The sequence below is a fragment of the Castanea sativa genome, chromosome 6 (genome assembly GCF_040712315.1).
Source record: "Castanea sativa cultivar Marrone di Chiusa Pesio chromosome 6, ASM4071231v1".
NCBI classification, from domain to species: domain Eukaryota; kingdom Viridiplantae; phylum Streptophyta; class Magnoliopsida; order Fagales; family Fagaceae; genus Castanea; species Castanea sativa.
Genome location: NC_134018.1, coordinates 62642438 through 62669855, shown reverse-complemented (window position 1 = coordinate 62669855; position 27418 = coordinate 62642438). Strand labels below are relative to the sequence as shown.

Here is a 27418-nt window from a genome sequence, read left to right as displayed (position 1 = left end):
ATTGACACCAATTCCTTCGTAATATTATGTGTCTACAGGTCTTCAAAATCAATATTTTGGTGTTTAATGAATACCTTTCTTCGTAGATATGTGATACCAATTTACTTCATTGTAATAAACTTTTCTTCTACAATTTTTTTCTTCTTATAAATAATTCAATAGTTACAATAATGAAGGATGGAAATGAATCCTGATTCTTACTAACACATCAATCTAAATGAAAATTTGATGGTAAGGAAAACATGAGGACAAGCCATGGGACTCAAACAAAAGCCACTTAACCTCTAGCTCCAACTTGCAAAGACAATGTATCCATTACCAATGATATTACAGTCAGTGGTACTAGGAACAACATGTTAAAAATTAACACTTGAATATTTTATGAGAAACTGTTTCTTCCGGAATAAACCATACCTCATTGCAATTACTATTTACATCCAAGAAAATGAAGCCGCCATCTAACATAATGAATGATTGGGGGGGAAGGAAAAAAAAAACACAAAACAAAACAAAAGACACAAAATGGCACTCAATCTTGATAGCTTCCTGTTGCAATGTAAATCCTTTTATCTTAAAGGAGAAGAAGAAACATAATGCCAAATCCTGAACCAGCAACAATCTTTGACACATCCAGATGCATACTTCTAACATGGCATAAGTACTGCCATTAACTGGACGCTCAAGGAAACTTGCCATTCAAAATCTGTTGATTGCATCTAGGCAGACGTTGACAAATTGTTACAATGACTCCTATTAGTGCAGGAAGACATCCAATTTTTACCGCCAACCCAAAAGAGGAAGTACAGACTACAAGATCCAAAGCTCGAAGAGCATAGGATATCATATATACTGTGAAGCTGAAACTAACTAAACTGGCGTTTCATACAATCTTCACCTGAAAGAGAGCATGAGTATCAACTTTCCCTGTGTAAATTTACCACATTTATGATGTCTAGTTGAATCAACAACATAGCAAATTAGCAATACCCTATCAATATGTTAGCTTGCAAGTAAAATACGAAGTCAAGCCCAGTATGTCATTTTTGCTTAGAAATCATTACATGATTTTCTGTAAGGTAGAATAAAAACCAATACTCGAAGATGAAATATGACCCTTGTCCACACAACATTCAACAATATGCATTAAATAACATTATTTTCTTTTTTGATGCTCAGCTCTCAAAATCAAACATAGGTGATGACCACACTATTGCACTCGGGTATTGAACCCAGGTTTGTGGTACGCCTTGCATCCAACAGACCCTACCACCAAAATTGTGGGAATCTTTGATTATGATTTGATGTATCCTACTAACAGCAGATAATGAAATGATTAAAAGACTTAACAATAATTTCAGCTGTGCTGAGACTAACATTAATTTCAGCTACGCTATGCAATTAAAAGCTAAATGGAAATGAATCATTCATGGACAAATTTGCAATGAAAAACATTTAATGAGGATATAGTGAGTGGATTACTTTGAATACAGGCAATGTGATTGCTAAGGCTCTCAAGCACCATCATCATGTTCATCCTCCTCAATAATCACATACTTGGCAGAAACATTTGTAGTGAGTGGTCCCACACTGGTATCTTCACTGTTTTTACCCTTCTTCAGCTTTTGGTATCTAATAAATAAATAACATAAATTGATCAACAAAGAAGCAGACAAGGATGAATAAGCTAGAATAAAAAGGCATGTGATAAGTTCTCATGCTCTAGACATGTTAATTTTCTTTTAAAAATATAATGATAGAGTTCAGCTCTTCCTACATTTTACAACCTATGGGATTATGTCAATAAATGCTTAGATTTAGATAACGACCAAACATACAGAAACAAAAGTCCACAAGTGAAGAGCCAACATTTTACAACTGGCTGGCCAAACCAGAATTTATCACACCAATCAGTGCCACTCATGACTCCACGAGTGCATGAGTACTGTGGGATTTGGATTCTTCTATCACTGGCATAAAAATATTTCAAATGTTAAATCCTATAACAAAACTAGTCTCTGATAACATTTTTTTTTTAATTAAATGGCAAGTTATGCATGTACCCAAGGAGTCTTGAACAAACAGCTAAGAGCTCAAGACTCAGGCTTGCTGTGTCAACTTATCAATAACATGGTATTTCCCAAATGACATACCAATTGAACATTTCACTTTTAAATATGCTACCACTAACTACTAAGATACAGCTCTCTTGAAGAAAGTTTCAACTACTATAACGGAAGAAATATTGCACAGTACATTCTGAAGAAATATTAGAGGCACTCATAAAAGCAATGCAAATTCATAAGAGTTTCATAAACTGTGACAAGCCTCAAACTGAAAAGATATCACATCCCAAAGATAGAGTAAGTGTTATTAGAAGAATGCAACAACTCCCCAAAGTAGAGCATCCTGGTGCACACCTAAGAATAGCATCCTTTTAGAGACACTTGGGTGGTGGGCTCAATGGACTTAAAAGGATGTGCTGTATTGTAATCACTAAGGTCCCAAGCTTAATCCACCACACTATCAATCCATGGGTTTTCGGGGTATCGCATGGATAGGGAGTGAAATAGTCTGCGTGAAAGCTAGGACACACTTCCTTATATTGGGGAAAAAATAAATAAATAAATAAAAACCACCCAATTAAGACAAAGGCCTTTTCTTTCATTTTTTTCAAGTTCTACCTAAAGTAAGTTTTTTCTTTTTAAAAAATAAATAAATAAATAAAATAATAATAATATAAAGCTTATGTCATAAACCTTCAGCTATTATTCAAAATCACACGAAAACCATTTTTTCATAAATCTTCCCCTTGATCAGCTGAACAGTTGCTGCTATTTATCGAGCAAACAGATCACTATTTCTGAACAAATGTGCATTTGCCACTAAGTTTGAGAATCATCATAACATGAGAAAAATGTGGAAGATTGATTGTAGAGATATGGGTTGATTCAACTCAGTGACAATTGAGTCATCCCAGAAGGAAGAATTGAAGGGTTGACAATGTGCAGCTGCGGCATCAGATACAAGTTGATGTCTGCCTAAAGAATGACATTGATAGTTTCAAGGTATTCAGCTCCTTAAGGTCTTAAGAGTACCCTGTAGCCAGTGCTGACTAGAATGCTCAATCCCCTAAAAAGATTATAAAGACCTATTTATGATGAATAGGGGTTTGCTTGTTCTCAGGTCTTGAAAGATTCTGGAGATGGATTTGATATTTGCAGAAAGATTGTGTAGAGGGAACTGGTTCATAAAGGTTTTATATTTGGTTCATGTCAAATTTGCAACTACCCATGTAAATTCCCAATTGCAAACCTAGTCATCCATACAAGCACCTTTTAGAATATGGGATAGCAAAGCCCTGCACTTCAATCTTCATTATTTCAAGTAAGCTAGAGTTTTCTGAATTTCTCATCTCAACAAACTACAGATGCTACAGGTGCAAAGCAATGAAGCACAAAATTCTTGGGCAAAATGGCCAAATATTATTTTTGACAGAAATTATTAGTGTTCTATCACTATTTGCGAAATAATTAGTGATTAACTACTTTTGAAACTCGAGTTTGCCATTTAGCTCGAGTTCCATACAAAATAGCACCAAGTTTGCCGTGTAACTTGATAGCTAGTTTTTATGGAACTCAAGTAACACGGCAAACTCAGTGGCTATTTTGTATGGAACTCAAGTCACACAGCAAACTCAAGTTTCAAAAACTCGAGTTTCAAAACAGTGGTAGATCACTTTATTTCGCAAACAGTGGTAGAATGCTAATAATTTCAGCCAAAGATGGTATTTGGCCATTTTAACCCAAAATTCGAACTCTATTCAAGCCTAAGCATGTAGCACACGATGAGGCTTGATTTCTCTCTTTTAAGAAAGAGAGATGCTACGTCCACAATATTTTCACAACAAATCATATGTGGTTATTTGTTTTTAGTTTGAACCTACTACTAAAATTATTATTTTGCCCCACCAATAACGACCCATAACGACCTACCACTTAGGATTTCTTGTGAAAGTGTTGTGTACAAGCTGGTCCTAAACCTTGCAACCCACCCAGAATATTTCAGGCAACTATACTTTAGCTGTGTGTGTGTGTGTACACATTGAAATGCAAACATGAAATTTAAGTACAGCAATATGGTAAAGTACAAGAAAGACACTTTAGAAATAAACGCTTATAAAAACACAATCCCATTTCCAAATTTCCCAAGGCCACTAGGCATGTCAGAAAATGGAAATTCCAAGATTTTTTTTTTTTTTTTTATAATTCCACAGTTGGAGAAGGGGGATTGAACCCTAGAAAACTCCATTGGAAAATCAAAGGATTTTATTACTATTACCCAACAAATTGAGCAAATTAACAACAATTTAATGTTGAAAATCCTAAATTCCAAGAATGAATAAAGAACAACAATGACAAAATGAACCAAGATAAAAATCTTGAGAGTCTTTTATAGATTATTAGTTTCATTTTGTGATAAGAAAAAGGGATTAAACAAAACCTGAAATTTTAAGATATTTTGCTTGAAACTGAAGACTTACTTGTACCAATTGAATAAACTAACACCAATCATGATTGTGAATAGGCCAGCACCTTTCAACCAGGTAAATTCATCATGGAAGTAGAAGACTGCAACCTGAATTGCACAAGATCAGAAAATAATGTCAAACAAATGGTACACAACAGCAGCTTCCAAACCAGCAGAGGAAATTCATCAATATCATGCAAATTAATAATGACTTTAATGAAATGTTTTTGATTCAAATCCAAGGTTAGTGGGCCAATAAATAGAGATTAATACCAGTGGAAAACATTAATTGCCATTCACAGGGCCACATGACAATAGTGCTTCATAATTTATATAGTCAAGAATTAGCAATTACATATGTTTGGAAACAACAGTTTATGGAGACAGCACCTCAATATACAGAATCACTCAAAAAGTTTATGGAGAATAAGAAATTAATATATCCAATTAATGCACCGAGGAACTTCGAATTTCCTGTTTCCCTCTTCATCCACTCTCTATCAAAAGGACTTGTTTCTTACATCAAAAAGTAGTTCATTGAGCTTATAATTGATAGGAGAAAATGCTAGCCTTATAAATGAAAGGATCAGAAGTTGCTCTTAAATACATTTACTAAACGCTTACACGCAGACAGAAAAGTCCCCACACCCTTTTGTTAACTTTCTAATTTTGGGAAAATATGAGTAATTGCACAACCTATCCCCTTACTGCTTCTCTTCCCTAAGAGCTTGTTCTCTCCCCAAAATGCAGACACAAAATTGACACTGTAACCACATCTGCATCTTTCACAAAACATGTCTCTTCTTCAGGAAAGGATTGGAAAAAGCACTTTGTTATCTACATCTGGAACCATCACTATACTGTGTAGAATGTCAAAACTTACATTGTCCACCATGCAGATTGAAGCATGTGGAAATATTTGTTCCCTTGGATACTGAGTTCACAAATTATATCTTATAAACCATGCCTCCCTAGCTGTCTTCTTTATCATCTTTTGCAGGAAAGGCCCAACTCTAACAGCCAAGCTTTCCAAAATCACATGGACATTTAAATGATAAGGCGAGTGAGAAGAGTGCAGAAACATTAGGTTAGATATGGACAATAATCAGGTGAGTGAGAAGGTGGGAAAGAGAGGAAATCAGAAGTGCTTTTGAAGATGTGATAGAATTCGCTAAGTAAACATGGGTACACTGCTTATATACCAAACTGATAGGTTTGCTATAGCAGTGTCAGATGTATAAATCAGCTGTAAAAGGCACAGACTCCATCAAAGTTTTCACTTTAGGATTTACAACTCTATCTAGCTCTGTTCCATCAAATAGTCATACATTTGAGAATACAGACAGATCAAAGACTCAACATTGTTGATAACTTTATTTGATTGGTCTTGAGTATTGGGTCTTACAAATTGTAAAACATTAATAGATTTGATGGATTCACTTCTTTTTTGTGTACAAGTTTTTGCAATTATTTAGGTTAATGGTCATCATCATGTGCCTGAAGTAATCTTTTCTTCTAAATTTTTTCTTACTTATCAAGAAAATAAAAAATTAAAAAATAAAAAATAAAAAAGCTCCACTTTGCAATTATGAAATCAATAATGAAAATTTATTACAAAAAATTGCCAGCATGCAATTATGTAGAAGGAAAGGTTACTCATTCCTAATTATAAAGAAAACCCTGCTAGCACATGCATGAATGAATTAGTAGTTGTTATACAAAGAGAAAATTAACAGCTGAATGTCCTAAAAGAATGTGGAGTTGTAGACCAATTCAAAAACATATTTTGTGAATGGAAACAGAAATTTACAACATGACAAGGGGGAAGTCTAGACTGTCGGACAGAACCACAAATTTAGAGTTTGCACTAGGTCAATTTAATAAACAGACAAAAATGAGTAGTTCATACCACTATAGTGACAGCCTCCTTGACAACACCTGCTATTGTTACCGTGACAGCACTAGTTACTGAGACAAGAATGTATTCTGTCAATACCTGCAGCAACATGAACATCCTAAGTATTTATAAGCAATAACTCAAATTTATAGATATATGACTTAAAGGCATGCTAACAACAACAGCAGCATGAGAAGTTAAACAACTGAACTGGACTACATTTAAGTTGAAGTCAGTTAAAATCCAACTCCATCACCCCCCCCCCCAAAAAAAAAAAAGAAGCAAAAAGGAAATCTAAAGAAAAAACTGTTTTTAAAAAATAAAAAAAAAAAGTTAAACCTATATTCTTACCATAAAAAAGGCAAGTGTTCCACCAAAAAGCATCAACAAGCAACTTCGAGTGACATGCCATGGACTATTGAAGTAGTTGCTCCCTATGATTTCATGCCAAGGATCCAATATAAGAGAAAAAAAGGCAGTTGCCAATGCCATCACTGGAGTCACATAGCTCATCAAGGTAAGAGGATTTTTCAAACCTGAAACAATTAAATAGAACCATCTTAGGACAATTTCGGAAAACCGAACAGCAATTTTTTAACTCCAAATATCAAAATAAGACATGACAGCATTTATAATAACAGACTTGACCATCTTTAAGGGATTCATTGGTTAAAAAAACATAGTATTTTTCGTATCCTAGGGAAGAAAGAACAAAATTCTCTGAAATGTGGCACAAATTTTAGTGCTAAGACTACCAGATCCAGAGTTTTTTTTTTATCTTCTTAGTTAAGTTTTTGTGTGTGTGTGAGCGCGAGTGGAGGGGGTGGCATATTTAGAATAATAGATTTTTTATTGTAAGTTACACACTCCATAGGTCTTGAGTCTTACCTCACCCATACAATTGAAGGAGTATTAACAACATTGGAGGGGTAATAAATATTAATGGTTAAACCATAAATAGGGGCTATTTTAGAATTTGGGGCATCATAGACCCTTCTAAGCTTCTTCGAAGCTTCACCCCTATGCAAAGCATCTCACAACACATTCTCATGAATAACTCCAACATTAACAATTAATATATCTCATCTCTACAAAGACAACAAAGACTCTGTCCCTAAACTTTGGGATCAGCTATAAGGGTATGTTTGGTTGGGATGATTTTGGGAAGGATGGGAATTAAAAGTGGTAAATCGGAGAGAAAATGGATGGGAGGGGTGTTTGGTTGAGAGGGGGAGGAGGAGAGAATATTGGTGGGCCCCAGCTGTTTTCTCTCTAGGCCCACCAAAACTTAATCTCTCCAAAATGGAGAGAAAATTCAAGATGAAAGGGGGAAGTGTGTTTTGGACAAAATTGTCGTTCCCACAACAACCCGCAACTAGCAATTTTTTTGTTTTTTTTTTTTTCTTTTTGTCCATTTATTCTATTATCATCATTAGCTGGTCTTGGTTTTTTTTTTTCACATTTTTCTTTTTCTTCATCTTGCTTTTATCCATTTCTTACATTCTTTTTTTCTTTTCTTTTTTTGGCTCACATCTGTTTTGGTTCCTTTGGCTTGAGGACTTTCAAAAAGTAAAAATGGAAATTGAAGTGTCCATACACAATTTTTTAATTAAAAAAATGTATTAATTTTTGTTTATTTAATAGGGATATAATTGTAAATTTATACTACCTTCATTTTCCATCTCTCCACTTTTTCATCCTCCCAACCAAACACATATGAGAGAAAACTAAATCTCTTCTATCCTCCCAATCTTCTATTCCTTCCCCATTTTCTATCCTCCCCCACTTTTCTACCCCTCGAACCAAATGGACTTTAAAAGACTAATTGGGATCAAACACATATATTCTTCTTCACCAAACTATCCTATCCAAAATCATAATATCTGTCTCTTCCTCGTTAAACATATCTCATTACTACAAATAAAGAGTATAAATTTAGTATTTTCTTTGTTGCTGCAAAAAGATCAACTTCTACTTCTGGCAAACACCATAAACCCTGAAGGCTGAAATGCATATCTCTGGACAGGACAGGTAAATATAAAGCAAGACAAATTGCAGTACTTTGACGATTACTTAAAGCGCCGGCTGTACAAACTCAAACTTTCATATTCTAAAATATGTTCAGCTATGAGTTCTATGATCTTCTATAAGCAGAAAAACTACACTTCTTATTAGTCAAAACTTCTTTATCTATCCTTTTCACAACTGAGGACTTTTGATACTTGTCAATTTATAAAATAAAAATAAAAATAAAGAATCATGACAAAGGAACTCAATAAATTAGTACACACGATATATCCCAAAAGCTTGAGTTGGCAGGTGGACCAACAATGTACATTAAGAAATACCAAAAATGAAAAATGAAATAACTGGGGGTTCCTCATATTCAAACACAAGACCTTTTACACAGACCACACCCTAACACCATAGTCTTTACAGCTAGAGAGAGAAGAATATGAAAAACATTGTGAGAAGCAACCCTAGAGTGGCCAGGTTCTTTATTTATACATGAATATGAAAAGTATAAGATTGCCCTTTCTTACTCATAATATTCTTGAAAGTTGTAACCTAGGCTGCACCAACACGCCAATTTTGGCGACGTGTCGGTGTCCGACACATGTCGGACACTAGAACTGGTACGACTCGCCGGACTCCGGTGTCCGAGCAATGTTTTCTTCTTTTTTTTTCACTTCTCCAACACGGTGCCGACATGGCACCGGACATGCACGCCCGACACGCCAGCAGTGAAAAAAAAAATTCACAGACCTCTGCTCGCATCTCAAGTTCTCAACCCACCCTCCCTTTGACCTCTACCCGCTGCCGCTGCCCTCTGTCCCTCACTGGAGCTAGATCGGGCCAATCGGCAAGCTCCATAAACGTCAACGCTGCACCCCATCGCTTCTGATCTATCTCTCTCTCGGCGTGGACTGTCCAACCTCTTCTCTTCTCTCTCTCTGTTTTTTTTTTTTTTTTGTTTCTTTCTTTCTTTCAGATATTTTGGTGAATCGTGTACTGTGTTACTTACTTTAATATAAGTTATAACGCTTTTTTTTTTTTTAATCCCATTCTCACTGTCACTGTGTCACTAACACTCACTAGGTTATACTTTTTAAAGCTTGGTTACCTTTTATGTTTTTAGTTTGATGTTGAATGTAGCCTATTTAAACTTTTGGTTTGTACTCTAAACATTTTTATGTGTATTATTGTTCTACTTCAAGGGTTAGTTTACTTATTTGTAGTTCTTACATAATTTAAATTCTAAACATAAACGTATTTTATGTCTAAAAATATAAAAAAATATGCCTAAATATAAATTTTAATTAATTATTTAATTGTCGTGTCCACGCTGTATCGTGTCTTTATTTTTCAAAAATTGCCGTATCGCCGTGTCATTTCCATGTCCGTGCATCATAGGTTGTAACTCTAGAAGATGAGTCACAGTTATAGGTTCAAAATAAAACTCTAATGACGTCACCTAAGTGACAACTGATGATTCTAGTCCAAATGCAGTCATATGAAAACTCATGTTAATCTAATAACATCAAACTTTGCTAAAATTTAAATTCCAAAAAAAGGCAATATACAGCACTTACCATAAGCTTCTTTCTTTATATTGATTTTGGTGTCGAAGCGCACGAATAGAATGCAAAATAAGATTCCAAGACAACAACAACAATTAAGAACACGGTTATTAAAAAAAAAAAAATTAAAACTTGGATAATGGGAAAAATAATCAAAATCCATATATCACGCAAATAGAAAGTAACTAAAAAACCCGCACAAGACCTACCTGCAGAAGAATTTGAGTCATGGCCCAGCGGAAGCCAGACATTACAGCAGCAAGCATAACCAAGATGAAACCCAAAAACTCAAACTCTGTCTCTTTTGCAACTGTCATATAGTCCATATGGAAAACACAGAAATATTAACACTGAATATATTTAATTTTTTCTTTTTTGCTACCTGATAAAAATCAAAACAAGTAAACAGGGGTGTACAAGAATAATATCTAATGTAACAACCTAAAATTAAGAAGAGATATAGATCAAAAAACAAAGAATACCGCCTAAAAAGTCATCCAATCATATATTGGAGAATCACTAATGCAAGAAAACTGCACCAAATAAATCATAGTAGAAGTCAACCATGGCAAGGACTGTTGCATTGCAGCAAAATATAGGGGTATATCATACAATCAAATTTTCTTTTCATGAAGTTTAAGTTGAGAATCCTCAGATCCTAAAACGCCTTTATATGTTCAAATATTAACCCTATATTTGAATGAAGGGAGAGAGGAGAGAGGAGAGAGGAAGGGCAGACAAAATATACTAATTTTGGAAACAAATGCATTTGAAAGAAATCATTGCATGTGAAGTATAAAATTTGATAGGGACCTTGGACGAAATATGAATTTATATTAACAGCAGAAAGAATATGGAAAGAAAAAAGCCTTAGGATTATTGGATGCATATTTTGGCTGTCCAGGCATGGTAAACAAGTCTAATGATATTTATACAAAGAAACTAGAATTTATGCAGCTGACATAAAATCCCTATGTTTTGGGTATATCACATCTTTGTGACTGAATTTCCCCCCATTAACAAAAACAAGGAACCATCGCTGTATTAGCCAGCAAATATAAGGAGAGAAATTGAGATAGGGGCAAGGACGAACAAGATAAAAAGGAAACAGAAAAGAGAGAGAAAGGGAGGAGTTCAAGAAAGAAAGAAGGCTTTTAATAATTTTTATTTCCTTGCTTAAGTCATCTTCAGGATCTATTCACACTTTGAACCAATTCACCAAATATTATTCCATGATATCCATTTGGGATCCATTCTCATATAAGCCAGTAAGGGCTTGTGACTTGGTGGGTCCACTTGTTGCATCACTCAAGCAGCCAGGGACATCTATAGATTATCACTACTTTCACAAACTCACATCCTCACAAATAATGGGTTAGATATCCTAACACTGGTGGTGCTATCTGTGCTACAGACAAAATACAGGCATATTCAACTGAGCAATTAGAGAATAACACTACTACAGACGGAATTTGATACCTGTTAAAAGTATTCCAACTGAGATAATTAAAATGATGCCTGAGAGTTTAATGCTTGGAGACTCCAACCTTCCAAATAAATTTCCGCATTAAATGCAAATAATAGGTAACCCAAAAAAAAAACTACACATCAAACATACAATGAATAGATATCTAGATTATAATTTGCAAGAAATTCATAAAAGTCGAAGCAGTATGAAATAAAATTACAAGAAAATGAACATCACAAAACAGTCATTTTACCAAGAGAGAAGAAAATAATGAGTGGATAGACTTCTAAAAATTTGAAAAAAGCACCTATACATGAACTTTTCTATCTGAATCTGCGTTTGCATAATCGTGACCTGAAGCTCATGACCATGAAATATTGTATGAAAATTGGAGATTCGAAAACTCAAAAGGCTTTCTATCACCTTATAAGGCAAGATCTTAAACTCAATTTAAGAAAACTTCATTCTATCAACTTATGCACAGCCACAAGAATCTTTATTGCCATTCAACCCTACCCAGGATTTATAGACAATCAAAAAACACCACCCAGGGTAACATTGTCTACCAATTCCTGGATCATTATTCTGTTCCATGTAGCACAATCAAACATAATTTGTCTCCTTACTGTTGTGATCACTAATCTTTTTTGCACTTAATTATACCACCTACCTGGCTCTTTCATCTTATCCTCAAGTTGTGCAATGCTCACAAAATAAGAGCTCTTGGACGCCCACCACATTCAAGCACCAAGAAAATGCAGAACTTTCAAGTATAGCAGATAAAATTGGAACAAAACATTTTATTTCAAATCTGAGAACTCTAATTTCCCCTTCAACATTGGAATGGAAACAAAATTTAAATCATACAGAGCTTCTTTAACCATAATTAAAACATTATGTGAGTGGATCAAAAACCAAAGCTGAGCTATCATGCACACAGACAGGAGCAAACAAGAACACTCAAGATACGTAATATTATTCACAATTGCGCCTAGCTGCCTAGCTTACAAGTTACAGCACAACAATTACTGCATTCTACCTTTATGTAATTAATCTCAAGGTCATAGACTCAGTACTGAAACAACTCAGAATTCATAATCCAATATGAACTGGCACAACCAACACCCTTAGAATTCATGATCCATTTTGTATTAACCTACGAAACCAAAATCCTCATAAAAGCACCATCTAAATAAAGCTCAAGGTGTTAAATCCAAAGGTCATGTATACATGACAACCATAAGGGGGAAAAAATCCATAGAAGTTAAAATGAGATATGCAAAACACTTGATAGCATTTGAAGAGAGGTACTAGGCATGCTTTTGATGGATTGTTGATATGGTGTTAAATCTCTTTGCAGTGTGCTCCCTTACCTAGACAACTGTAATCATGGGATCAAGATGCATGTACTGAGGAACAAATTAACAAGACAGGGCTTGGTCACTAGCATAGGTTCAGTGTCAAGAACACAAAACCAAACTTGAGAGTTAATGAAGAAAACAGGAAGTGAAACCTAGGAGCAGTAACACATACTCACCAAAGAAAAAATAGATAATCCCAATTTCTTGTAGAAATAGGGGCTAATATTCACATAACGCAGGTGGAAAACAGGAGGGGTAGATCCTATGTTTGATTTGATAAAACTTCCTTGTCTTTTCATATTTAAATCCAATTAACCTCTCAAATTACAATGCTCAAACGTACATAAAAGAGTAAACCAAGGAAAAAGAATGAAAAGCAACACTCCAATCTAACAATGTACGTAAGAAAAAGGCTTTAAATTCAAGGATAGATCATTCACATCCCTCAAAACTTCTAGCATTCCGCTCTTGCCAAAGACACCACATGATGCAAAATGGCACAGCCTTCCCAAAAGCTATGTTTGTATGCCTGCCAAAAGAACCCTACCTAGCTGCAAACTTGTCAATAACCCTCTTTGGCATAACCCGTTGGAGTCCAAATAAGTAGAACACCATTGTCCACAACTCATAAGCTTTAGGACAATGAAGAAGAAGATGATCTGAACTCCTCACACTTTTTACACATGCAACATCATTCCACTACAATATTACCTCTCTTTCGGAGATTGTCAGTGGATAAAAAAAAAAGCTGGTATAATGAAATTCTCCTCAGTCAATCTTTATTGTTCTTGAAAACCAATGGTGTAATGCCCTAATTTGATTGATTGTGTGATGAGTCCCAAATCAGGTATTTACTGGGTAAATCTGAGTTTTATTAACAACTACAAAGAGCCTTAATTGTGACTAGTTCTTTTGAGGTATAGCACAGATGTGGCTAGCGCTTTTTCTTGGGTCGTTACATATGGTATCAGAGCCGGCCCGATAATCCCGTGTAGACTGAGAGACACTACCCTACAAAATGGGCTCTAACGAGAACATTAGAGATTTAAGTGGGGGAGATTGTGACGCCCCAATTTGATTGATTGTGTGATGTGTGTAGGTGTGTGATGAGTCCCACATCGGTTTTTTACTGAGTAGATCTGGGTTTTATTAACAACTACAAAGAACCTCAATTGTGACTAGTCCTTTTGAGGTATAGCACAAATGTGGCTAGCACTTTTTCTTCAGTCGTTATAGATGGAACCAATTTTAGAATGGGGTGTTAGAATAAGGAGTGGCAGTTCAAACCTTGCTTCATGGCGACATTCGTTGGCTCGCAATGCAGTAGAGCTTAAGGATAGATTTTCAGCTGGAAGGTTCAAAGATGGAGTAAACTCAGCCAAGGGTGTAACCAAAGGTGTGATTTCAGGATGGGCTTTCAAGTGGAGCTCAATCAGCTGCAACCTGCCTCAATTGTGTCACTAATCAACACAACCACAAACTGCATTGAGTTTCTTTTTTGTTTGACTTGTGGATGTTGGATACAATGATGCTGTTTTTGTGATCTAATTTTGGTAGTATTGTAAACAGAATTCAGATTTGGATGAATTGTTTACTTAAAATTGAAGTTTGAATGAGTTACTCACTAGTGAAAAATGTCTGAACAGGAAATTTCTGTGCATATTTTCCCTTTGTTCGAATTTTCCTTATGAATGTGAGATTTTGAGTTTCTTTGGTGGTGATGGGTTCTGATTTGGATGTGGAACTTTTTTCTTTTTTGAATTTAATAGTTACAACAGGGAGGGGGTATTTGAGCTTTGGATGTCATGGACACACAAAAATATGCCAACCATGAGCTACAAGGCTCTTAGCAAATGAGGCATAATTGCAAATTTTCATGTAGTGCTATTAATGAGTTAAAGCAGGAAAAATTTTCTTTATGGTTGCTGAGAAAGTTCAGGAAATGAAAATTATTTTATTTATGATTTTTTGAATTTTCTCAACCAAATGGGGCAAATAATTGCAAATTTTCGTGTAGTAATATTAATGAGCTAAATTTCTATTGATTTTTGGGACTCTAAGGTGAGCAGAAATGTCTATTGGAGTTATTGTACCACCTTCATTTGAGTCTGAAGAGCACGGAGCTGAACTTAACTGAGATTTTTCTTCAAGAGGGAATCTGGGTTTGAAGAGATGGGACCCCAAGGGGGGAGTGTTGCTTGCTAGAGGTACTACAACTCACCAATTTGGAGGCGGTGTGGATTTGGGGGTTATTGGTCACAGTGTGGATGAGGGGGGTGTGGGTGGTTGTGTTGTGAGGAGAAAGAATTAGAATAAGAAAGAAAAAGAACATGTGGGCATCAAGTGTCATTTTGAAAAATAAATGTAGACATTTCTATATATTCATTGTTTCTATTATAAAAAGTTAGAACAGTGCTCAAAAGAGTTTTAAATATTGACTTTTTTGTGCGGCCGGGGGGGGTGGGAAGTGGAAGCAACGCAAACAAAAAATTTGGACTTTCAAAGAAAAAGAGAGAGTAGACAAAACAAGAGAGACTCTAATCGCAACTTTAATTTCAAAGTAAAATTATTATCCAATCATAAAGTTTGAGTTTACAATGTTCAACCTTGGCTATTTTTACACTAAGTAGTTGGTTATGCTAACATGATGACATCATCCCTAAACAATAACAAGCCCGCAACAAACTATAGCTAGCACACATGTAAAAACAATTAATCACGTGTGTCAATCATAACAGACTATAGCTAGCAGATGAATAACACACTTAAAACAGTTGGTCACATTTCCAACTAACTTCTACAACAACTATCCACATGTCTAAAAACCATTTAATCACATCTTTTCTTTTCTTTTTTTTAGAATAAACAGCAGAACCATTTAATCTCATCTTCAAAAGCAGGTTCTTGCTGAGTATTTTATTCAACCACATTAGAATGCTTTTATGGAGTAGTTGGCCACCTCATCATGCCTATGCCATGTGGAAAAGTCATGTTGTAATACTCCAAATGGGGAGCTCTTTAGCAAAATTTCCAAAAAGGTGACAAATATTGCTAAAATGCTTTAAGCCCCTTAAAGATCTTTTTTCCCCCTCTAAAGGCAATGCCAAATGGGGCCAAAGTGTTCAAGAAACTAAAAGATCAGCTTGAAGAACAACAGAAAATGACACATCAACTCTTCATAACAAAAAAAAATACACAATTTCACATAGGTTATTCATATGAAAAAGAGACAGGTAATACAGCTTAATTGACAAGAGATTCACCTGAAAGCAAATGCAAATAATAGGAGAAATATAGGAGAAGCAGATTTACACTGCACAAACAAAAGATGTATGTTTGCTTAGAACCTTAAAAATGGTAAAATGTGGATTAAGTAAGCATATAGAGAAACTTTATTGAGATGATAACCATCCCATCATGCTGTAGTACAGTAGAAGATAACTAACCATTGTGGCAAATGTGACAGATACGAAAACAAGGGAAGCATTGCTCAGGTTAATGTCCATTGCTGATCCAAGAGCTGTTGGTACAACTGTGAAAGGCAAAGTCCATCTGTAGCATTAGTTGATAGAAAAGTTAATTTAACAAGAAATTACAGAAATTTTGCATCAAGAAACATATATGAATTAAATAATAGTAATTAGAGGAAATAAACTTATGGGCATACAAGACGTAATTTATCATCAACCAAGAAAATAAACTACATGCAACGTATGAGATAAACATAAAATATTATACTGATTTCTTCAGCAAAATTCACTTGAAGATAATATCTATCTCCTCTTTGAGAATTAAAATTAAACTGCTCATGAAGCAAAAGAAAGTAATGTATTATTAACAGATTGCCTGTACATTCATAAAAATCAATTTACACTTCTCTACTAAGAAAGGGAGAATTTGAGTATGAGTCTTTTAGGATTAAAACAGTTTTAAATTTGGATTTTTATTTTATTAGTTAAAGTCAATTTTATATTTAGGGGCAAATCTGCAATTTCAACAATTCCTGCGAATTAAGGGTATTTCGGTAATTTAGTTGAGTCTAGGATCTTCTAAGGAATTCTAAGTATCTTAGGTTTATTTTCTTTGGGTCCAAGTTAAGTATTTATCAGGTTTTATAGTAGTCCTATTACTAGTAGGAATCCCATTACTACAAGTAAAAGTAAGAGTCTTTATATATATTGTGCTCAATGTATTCAAAGATGATAGAATGAGTTGATTATTCATAAAAAAATAAAAAAGAATGAGTTGATTTATAAAATTGAGTGTTTTCAATAATAGGCACATTTGCCTTCGTTGGTTCACGGAGACTGTTCACACAGCCCCTAAACAGCACTATTTTCTCTCTAATTACCACATACAAAATGTAGACAAATTTCCTAATTTTCCCTACATCAATATACTTATTCAAAAAAAAAAAAAGGAATTGCTCAAGTACAGCATTTAAATCATATTGTACAATCATTATAACAAAACTCAATGGCACTAAATATTTTCTAACAATAATCTCTTCTTATCCTTCCATTATCAAACAAAAATTAGAACTACAAACTTGACTTCACTTCAAATGTCTCATCTCATCAATTCTTTATCTCTAACTAAAGTTGACAAACACACTTGGGCACTTGAAAGGGAGGGGACTTCTTGTCATATGTTTTCAAGGCCCACTTTTCTGCTTTTTTTTTCCTCTCCTTCTGTTTCATTCCTCACAACCAAACAAACGGGACAGACAGTTTCCTTTCTCTCACCTACATTTTTTTTCTTTTGCTACCAGTTAGCTCATCTTCCTTTTCCTTCTCTCCTAGCAAGGGGAGCATCAATGATCTTCATCTCTTCATCAAAATCAGGGCTTCTTCATCTTTGTCTTATCATATTAATACAAGAAGAAACAGGCCCCATGCATAATTCTATTGTCACACAAACTCCAGCACTAAAGCAGCTCTCCTTCGTGATATTATGCTTGTTTTATCCAAACTACTTGACTTATGCTAGCTTATAGCCTCACCCAGACCTTAATTTGACAATAGAAACTCTGTTGACTAAACTGCTCATTCCATATTAAGGTCGATTAGTGTAGCAAGGATTCTCTTCAAATTATATCAACCAACCAAGTAGCTTGCATTAAACTTTTTAAAGAATGGGAAAGTCCTTTGATGCAAACTATTGGTCATGTTGCTTACAAAATATCTAATCAAGTACTCGGAACACATTTAAGGTAGATTACCTAAAGTGTAGCGAGGATTATTTTCAAATAATATCACCCAACCAGGTAGCTTGCATTAAAATTTTTAAGGAATTGACAAGTTCTTCAATGCTAACTATTGGTCATGTTGCCAAAAAAATATCAAAGAAATCAAGTTACTGACAAAAGATTGCAGGATTCTCACAACTAATAAAAAAAATGCATGGTACATACAAGTACTTTCATTATCCTCAGTTTCCTTCACTTAATATGCATATAGGCTTTCTGCATAATTTGTATGTTCAATCACAAGACTAACTTCTTACCTTTACCAATAACTTTTAAGTTTTTATATCAGAAAATAAATTTCTTATAGATTTCAGATGGCAAGAGGATACAAGAAAGACAAATATCAATAAACACACTGCTCCAGCGCATTAAACAGTACCTGAATCTCGTATGTTCCAAGTACACAACTACATCTGAGTTATAGATAATATAGAATTCTATTTTGTTAGATACAATAACACATTTAGGATGAAGCAAACAAGAAAAGAGGACAATCCCAATTCAATTAAAATTTGTTCCGAACAACCACAATTTTTTTTTTTTTTGGGAAGTACTATTAACCATAAAGTATTCGAAACCCAAAACCAACCATCATTTCAAACCAAAAGATTTCAGCACTAGCTTGGTTGGAGAAAAAAAAAAAAAAAACAGAATAATTAATAATTTTTTAGGCAGCAAATTGACATAATAAATTTAAGTGGAAAAATTTACCTCTCAAAAAGTAATCCCTCCATGACATAGCAACACTAGGTTCAAACCTATGAGACCAAAACCATGTGATGGCCCATGACAGAACAGCTTGCATTGTAAAATGGACAGTATTCATCAATAAAGGAGCTGGGAACTTTCCCAAATCTTCTCCTAACAGGCTTTTGTTATATCTAATCAAAAGAGCACATAATAAGAACCAAAGAAATTTCCATTGCATCAATGAGGAAACTAAATGAAACACTATGCATTGAATAATTGAATGAGCATAGAAGGAACTTACATGGTCAATAATAGACTGAAAGTGTACCATACAAGTATGAAAAACAATGTCTTCAACACATTGGCAACAGAAATAGGATCCTTGGAATATGGCGCCATTGATTCATGATTACCGATTGACATAGAGACATCGGCACCATTGGTCTCCCTTGCAGACCCATTTTCAATATTGAAAGGCACATACTTCTCATTTTCATTCCTCCCAACACGAATGGAAGCATCATCCATATTATTGCTACCATTCAAGTACATTCTTCTATCCTTAAACTTATGATAGTCCTCCCTACCCAAAAACCCGTTTTCTATCTCCCCCTGTTGAAGCAAAGGCAACTCAAAATCAGAGTCTTCTTCTACACATTCATCAGAATTTTCCAATTGATGGTTTAAACAGACCCTCCCATCCTCATCACACCAGCCTGAGAATGAGGGCTCCCTGCGAAGACCTGAACCTTGGTTGCCACTCTGAGTGTCATTAACTCCCGTGTACCCAGTGTTTTCTGTATCCAAATCACGCTCGACCATCTCCTTTCCTATCCTAACTTAAACCCATCCATACACTCCAACTTCAGTTTCCATCAAATCAGATAGCAAAATTATCCAACATAACAAACATTATAAGAATACAATTTTCAGATTGATCTTAACCTGAAGAGTCCTTGAAGCTTCTCCAGACGAACTATGAGTCAATTATGTAAGTTATATGGATTCTCGCGACCTAACTAGTCAAGACCTCAAATAGCCAGTCTGATATATTCAAATCACTCTGAAATCTCCAAAGCTACCTGTTCAGATGAAAACTCCCATCAAAAAATAGCCAAAGAAAAATTCCCCAAAAATCCAAATTCAATAACGCTCGATCAGGTTAACAATACAGAATGGAAATTTACAAAAGAACAAACATCTATCCTACTAGGCATTGTTGCCATTCCCCAATCAAATGCAGATACATGAAGAAAAAGAATTACAAACCCAACTAATAAATACCATAAATTTGTTTGCTTTGAGCTAAGCTGAGCTATCTTTTTCAATGCTTTCTTGGAAACTAAACAGCTAAAATCATAAAAGCATCAAACCCACATTTCATTTATTAATTCCAGGGTTTTCTTAGCAACCAAACAGGAAAATTCCAAATAGAATAAAATAAACGTCATAGGTCTCCATTACAAGATTCAGATCAGTTCCAAGACTTGGGAAAAACAGAAAATCAAAGAAACATTCATTATCTGAAATCAAAAATAAAGGAAAGTAGCTAAAGATTGTCAAAAACCCAACAATGCTTAACATTGACGATTATATTCTGACCTGAAAATTGTAACAGAGATTGCTAGAGACACAGAGAGATATCTGTGTGTCTATAAAGAACAAGAAAGAGAGAGAAAGAGAGATCCGATCTGGGAAATGTGTTTGTAATAACAAGTAATAATAAATAAACGTATTGTAAATTGAAAGCAATGATTAAATTGTAGGTGCAGAGTCAGCAGATGAGTTTGGTCGTTTTTTAGGTTTGAATGTTATTATTGTCTGTTGTTGTGGGCAATGGGTGAATTTTAAAGAAAATAAAAATAAAAACTCCTCTTTATGGGAATGGGAGGGTTGTTGATTTTTTTATTTTATTTTATTATTCATAAATATGAGTCCTTCTATTGCTTTATTTTTAAGATTATAAATCCTTCTTTAATTTTACTCTCCCTTTTTTTTTTCCTGTTGCACTATTTTGTGGAATTTAAAGTAGGCCTAGAAAATGTTAGGATTATTTAAATTATTATTCTTTAGCAGCTTATGGCTAAAAAAAAAATTGGTTGAACAATTTTTTTTTTGAACTAGTATATGTTGCCCGCAATACCCAAGAATTAAATGACTATGTGACTACCATATATATTATATAATAGAATTTGGATTATAGATGATGTGGTTGCATTAAATGATTTTGTGACTGTCATCTTCTTGTACCAAGTAGATACTTTCTAAGAAATTCTGGTAGTTGAGCTAACTAAAACCTATACACGTCAATAATAATTATTTGTCTTTTAGTACATTCATTAATTATTTTTTTTTTGAAAAGCATTCATTAATTATTAAGATAATTTATAATGAAATTCTATCTTAAATTATTTATTATCGGTAAAATTCTATTACTAATTCTTACAAAATTTGAATGCTACCCTAATAAAAATTTTATTTATAAAAGTTCCAAGAAATTTAATATAATTTTATTATTTATTGTGCTTATCCCCTATAACTCAACATATTTATTTCACATCCTAAAATTAATGGGATTTTATCATATGACTCCTTAATTTATATTAAGTGAAACTGAAAAAAGTCATAAAAAAGTGACATGTTTATCTCTAGAAGAAAAAAAAAATTACAGTGCTTTTAAAAAACAAAAATTTATTAGTAAAAAAAGTGTTGGCTCTACTCTTTTGCATCGTACCGAAACATTATGAACAAAATTGCATCTTCCCATCAAGAATGTTAGTAATTTTGGTTCATGGTTTCACAATGAAATTCTCAAGATTCTTCTCAAAAAAAAAAATCTCAAGTTTATTGAAAAAATCAGTATAAAAAAATGACTTTGCACGTTTCAACTTTCAAATTTTCATCTTCTCAAAAAAATAAAGAAACTTTCAAAATTTCACAAAAATACCATGATATCATTGATACGTAATATTGACAAAAAGTTGTGTGATAATAGTGTGACAAAACACATCAAAGGTGTTTAGCACAAAATTCAATAAAGTACAACTCCTGTAAACTTTCCACCTCCTTATAGAAATTCAATACCATTTATTTTGCTGAAACTGAAAATTTATTACTAAAAGTACTGTAATAAAGGCAAAAGTTAATTGAAATAGTACAATGGGTTTATGAATAATACCAAAAAGTGCAGTGAAGCCCATAAATAGTAACAAAAATAAGATAAATAATAAAATAATTTTAAATTTTCATTAGTATCCAACCACACACAAAGTCAATTTGGACGGCAAAATTACGAATGTAGGCAAAGCTTTAGCAAAAAAATATTTAAAAAAAACGAATGTAGGCAAAGCTAATGATTCATTTTAGTTTTTTTCTCTTTGTGAACACTTTGTGGTATTTGGGTATTTGTGATTGTTTTGGGATTTCCTATCGTGCTTGTGTATCCATGTAGATATCAATTGGCTAATCATATTTAAAATTGGGCTTAAATTAGTAATAAACTTGAAATTGATATAAACTGTAATTTTGGGGTCTAAACGGCTAAATTTTAAAAATTCATAATAAAAGAGTTTTTGGGTTTATTTGAGATTTGAGTTTGTAGGAGTGCTTTTATTCATTACTGTGCGCTCTTTATTTTGTTAGTGAAACTTTTTCTTCGAAGTTGTCTATGGAGATGGTTAAAGGTTGAACCATGAAATTTTTGGTGTTCTCGTGTGATTGTGTGTTCTCTTTCTATTTCACATTAATTCACTATAATTAACTGCATTCAAAATAAATAAATATTAGAGCTTCCATTATCTCAGCGATCTCCTAATTAGAAAAATGACCAAAGCAATGGAAGGCAAGTAAGGGTAAATGCTTGGACATGAAGTAACTGTCATATAACTAAAGAGGAAAGAAGGAAGGAAAATTTGCAAATGTGCAAATTTTATAACTTTTATCATATACATATAGAAACTTAACAGAAATGACCAGTCTCTCGTGACATCAGAAACTGACAGGTATATATCTGATGTGCACTGCAACAATGAGCTCAAGTGCTCAACTAGTGGCATGCCTACAACTACATAAGAAAAGTAGGTGAACCTATCAGTTAAAATGGTATACACAAGCAGTTGAAATATCAGGTGGAAGAAGAATCAACAAGATTATTATACAGCTGGAGTCAGATATCCCATTTGTTCTATAAGGTTGTCTACGTTATTCGAGTAGAACCAAACTTTTTTGTGATCAGCTGCATTGTTATTCCTCATTCTGCCATCAGTATCCCTTCTCTCTGACTCGATTTCCTGCCTATAAGATGAATCGGGTCGTTCTGTCAAGAATTGTTCCCAGAAGACATCATTCGGATGAGTTGGCAATGCAGTTGTTGTCCCTTCTACCGTTTCTTTTAATGTCTCAACCGCTAGAGCACTAGCAGGCTTCATATTTATATCAATCCCGGAAGAGTTAGGCATCATGTCAACCCCAAGATATATAGATGATAAGGGAGGGCTGTCCACATGAGTCATTGACTCAACCAGCTCTGGGGATGCTCTGGAATGAGTATCTGCTGAATTGGGTGAGGAATATGCATGTGATATAGGTGAGCAAGGCTGGTTATTCACATCAGTATCATGAATTTCTGTGACAGTGATAGGAGGGGGCTGTGAGAATGCACCAATATCATACTTTTCTTCATTTAAAGCTTCACCAACTCCATGCAGAAAATTTTCCCAAAAATTTAATGATGAGTCTAACTTCTCAATCAGCTCCAAATTTAATGTTGGAGCAGATATTGCATCCAGTTCTTCTTTCTGGAAAGTTTGGAAATTCAAACTCCACTTCTCTTCCACTTCTCTTTCATGAAAATGATTAGGCATCGATAACCTTCTCTTTTTGCTATGAATTTCTGATTTTTGCATAAGTATAGATGCGAAACCCGGTTTCTTCAGAAGTTGAGCAAAGAAGGCCATCAAATGATTCTGTCTATGTTCCATATTCCACAATTTCTCACCAAAAGACTGCATTTGAAGTTCAAACATCTCATTGTCACTTTGATGCCTCTGTAGCTCCAACTGAAGCAAGCCATTGTTGTGTTTCAGTCTATTAATTTCCACATCAAATTCCTGTTTTTCTGTTTCAGTTAATGGGGCTGAAACATGATCTTGGTTCTGCATGGAATGACTATGAACTGGCTTGCGTCGATGAATATTCTTCAAAAGATGTCTTTGTCCTCTTAGAAACTCCTCATTTGCAAACTCCCATTGGTCAGGATCAATCTTCCTAAATCCCTGGTAATACACGAGAAGCTTGAATTTAAATATAGAAAACTGCACCTTAACCACACAAAACAATTGCACAAAAAAGGAATATTGAAATAGATCATATATCAAGTAAACATAAAACAGTCCAATCTTAAAATTGGAGACAAGAACATGCTGCTAAGCTACTGCTGGATCAGCAGTTCAAAAATACTAGTTGAAAAGCTTTATAGATAGTCTAAAATGTGTAAATCCATGCATATGTATATGCATATCGTGTACCTCACAAACTCTTTTAGGCAGCTTGTATTCATAAAAAGACTTTCACCCATTTCAACAATACACATTAAACAGCAAGAACATTAGCTACCGCATTGAATTCTCAGGCAACAGGTTAACCGTATCACCATTACTGATTCAGGTAGGCGTTGACTTCTGTCAGCACCGCAGTAGCATTTCTGAATCCAGGGCATTTAAACGTTATTACCCGTTTTTTAAACAGCTAAGTTTAGCCAATTTTTGATAGTATCCAATTCAATGTGTAGGACCATCAGAGGATAGCTACCACAAGCCAAACAAAATCTCGTGGTCCATGAGCACACAGACAGCTTCTCCCTTCTTACTGTTAAAAAATCATCAGCACTTGACTTCCAACAACCCCTCTCAAGGAGATCCACTAGCATAAAAATCTCCTGGCTAGCACCTAAAAACTCTGTTATGAGAAGTATGCTCTACCAGTCTATCAGAAAGCTTCAATCTGCCACCTCCACAACTTCAGCAATGCCTGCCCAAATGTGTGGGATGGATTATGAAAACCCACCGGAGATAGCAGACCTCAGCCTCAAACATGTTTTCATGACAGCATTGAGCATACTTTCATCCCCAATATGACTATGAGATGCCAACCATTAATTTCAACTGGCTGAACAGTAAAATTTGGACCTTTGAAATACACCCATCTCCACTGAGATGCCTGAGTTTCTGATCTACTGTAATAGCAAGCTACAAGATAAAAGGGATTTCCAGGCACATTACTAGAGAAGCAGACCAGTCAATGCCAAGTTTCCAACCTATCTCCCCACAAGATCCCTGATACTTTCTTAAACACTAAAAGCTGAATAATGCCTGGAAATCAGCTAATTAACGTCTTCCCTCCTCTTCAAGTAATCTGTATTATGCAATCCATATCTCACTAACCTCATTGATAACAAAAGACTAACGAGGTACCCCCTAATCTGAAACCATAGAAATTGCAAGCATACAAAAATCTTCAATTAAATCTATTCACAATTGATCCAAAAGGAAAACAATTATCGAACCAGAGGTATGACATTCCATTCCCAATCTAACAAGGAAACATCCCTTTGCTTTCTCAATTATCTTCAGAAGCTTTTTCAAAAATCAACTTCTGTCATTTTTAATATATTCAGACTAAATATATTGCAATTCTTCCTTTTCCAAGTACAACTTGAAGTGATCCTTGAAAAAAGGAGCTTATACTACTAGTAACTAATGATGCTTCACAGTAGCTGTGATGTTCATGTCCTGAAAACGGATAAATTCTTCCTACTAACAACATTCCCTATAGGTCCATATACACTCGTAACTGTGAGTTAAAAAGGTTCTCACTGAACAAGCTAAATATTTCTGCATATGACAAGAACCCCCCTAGCTACCTCCTCAAAGATACTTTTCTTGACATGATATAAGTTAAAGTCTAAAAATCAGGTCAATTTCACTTTCAAAAGCAATAGAAGTTCTGTTACAATACTTCTATGCAAGGATGCTTATATCCAGACAACTATAGGCCACAAACTTAAAGTGGGCACTCATAGTGAGCAAGAAAAACTCAAAATAAGAGGAAAAATGCGAGGGTGGGGGGAGGGGGAAGGGGAGGAACATAGACATCATAATATAATGAATATGAAGCAATTCTAATATGCTTAAATTGAATTCAGAGATGAGTGTAAAATTTCCAATAAATCATATGCAGGGACACGAATCGTGAAGAACAAATCTCTGTTGAAAAATTAATGAGTTTACATGTACATTGAAATTAGCACAAAAGTTTAACACTAGTAAAATTCAGGAAAAAAACCAAGAAATGAAATCAATTCCAAACAGAAACAAAACAACAACTTTGCAATTGCATATCCACATGAATTTAAGCAAGAATTCTAAAAGAAAACATTCAAATTGATGAAAAACCAATTTTCTTACAGATGTACTTTAATATAATAGCAATAAATTCAAAACACAAATACAGAAATCAAACTACAATTGGAAGTTGAAACCAGTCATTTCCGCAAAAGCTAGAGTCATCAGATTTAAATAAACCAATCGCTTCCATAAGAAAGAGTATTGGACTTACATATGTGTTAAGTTGCCTGACAAAACTTGAAAAATTGTTGTGCTTGAAATACTTGGGAAGCAAATCTGAAGCGAATTCTGGGGGATCCCACACAATAAAACTACAACCACTTTCACTCCATGACACCACGGAATTCGTTATTGGATCATCCACCAGCTCATATGTTTTTATAAGAAAAGGCGCTGGGGCACTCGAACTACCCTGTGATCCATCCATACTAGCTTCCACTGTTGTACAAAACTTAAAACCAAAGTCCGTCTACAAATATCTCCTAGCTCACACAAAGGACAATATCCAAATAAGATTAGCAATTGGATCAAATTTACGCCAACTCAGTCAAAGTAAAAGTGGCTCTGAGAAAAAGGTGATGTCTAAAAAAAAATTCAAGAACCCAGAAATATGGAACCATCTCAAAGCACCATATCAAAATCCAAGATTGAAAACTGCATCAAATGCCTTGTGTACCTCAGGAACTAAACAATATGAACTTAAAACTACAAAACCCAAAACCCCAAGAATTGACTTGCCTCAAAATGGATCACTAATATGCTGGTTTTGGAGGTGAAGACATAAAGTGAAATAAACAAATGAGAGTTGAAAAGATTCAGGAAACAATTGAGCCCTTTATGTGAAACGTTCTGAAAAATCTGAAAGCGGAACTTGGAGAAAAAGCAACGTGGAAAAGAAGAGTCTTTAGACTTCACCTAAACAAGGAGAAGAGAGGACCGATGAAAGAGACAGAATGGAAAAATATTAATAATGTTAAGAGCTTTGAAATTGTATTATTGGTTTGAATATTCCAAGCACCGCGTTTTGAAAATTTTGGTCGTGCTCGTGCTCGTGCTCGTGCATGGTCAGTGGGGTTGTTTGTTTTTAATAAGTTTTTGTTTTTTCCTTAATTTGCAGAGGTATTTCTTTCTAACGACATGGTCGTAGAAATTGGAATTGTCTTGGAGTGCTTCCACTAGTCCGTGATGAGCCATAAATAATTGGTAGATTGATAATATAAAAAGGATGTGATGAGGCCATTCT

At 34.5% G+C, this 27418-nt stretch overlaps 2 protein-coding genes across 4 annotated transcripts; both read right to left on the bottom strand.

Annotated features, from left to right (window-relative positions):
- Window positions 1-258: 258 nt before the first annotated feature.
- On the bottom strand, window positions 259-20505 carry LOC142639214 (putative sugar phosphate/phosphate translocator At1g06470). Of its 3 annotated transcripts, none has more exons than XM_075813343.1 (13): window positions 20375-20505; window positions 19074-19854; window positions 18794-18963; window positions 16281-16366; window positions 16098-16147; window positions 11485-11552; window positions 10215-10315; window positions 10018-10030; window positions 6776-6960; window positions 6437-6523; window positions 4541-4635; window positions 1480-1629; window positions 259-895 (listed from the first exon to the last, which is right to left on the bottom strand). In XM_075813343.1, exons 2-12 carry the CDS (start codon window positions 19592-19594, stop codon window positions 1512-1514), a joined length of 1494 nt encoding a protein of 497 aa, XP_075669458.1. In that variant the 5' UTR covers window positions 19595-19854; window positions 20375-20505; the 3' UTR covers window positions 259-895; window positions 1480-1511. The 3 variants fall into 3 exon arrangements, with proteins under 3 accessions (XP_075669458.1, XP_075669460.1, XP_075669459.1); XM_075813345.1 differs by lacking the exon at window positions 20375-20505 and having other exon boundaries at window positions 19074-19611; window positions 19718-19843; XM_075813344.1 differs by lacking the exon at window positions 259-895 and adding an exon at window positions 1133-1263.
- Window positions 20506-22670: 2165 nt separating this feature from the next.
- LOC142641112 (heat stress transcription factor A-4b-like) lies at window positions 22671-27131 on the bottom strand. Its single transcript, XM_075815498.1, has 2 exons — window positions 26387-27131; window positions 22671-24045 (listed from the first exon to the last, which is right to left on the bottom strand). Exons 1-2 carry the CDS (start codon window positions 26600-26602, stop codon window positions 22924-22926), a joined length of 1338 nt encoding a protein of 445 aa, XP_075671613.1. The 5' UTR covers window positions 26603-27131; the 3' UTR covers window positions 22671-22923.
- Window positions 27132-27418: the final 287 nt, after the last annotated feature.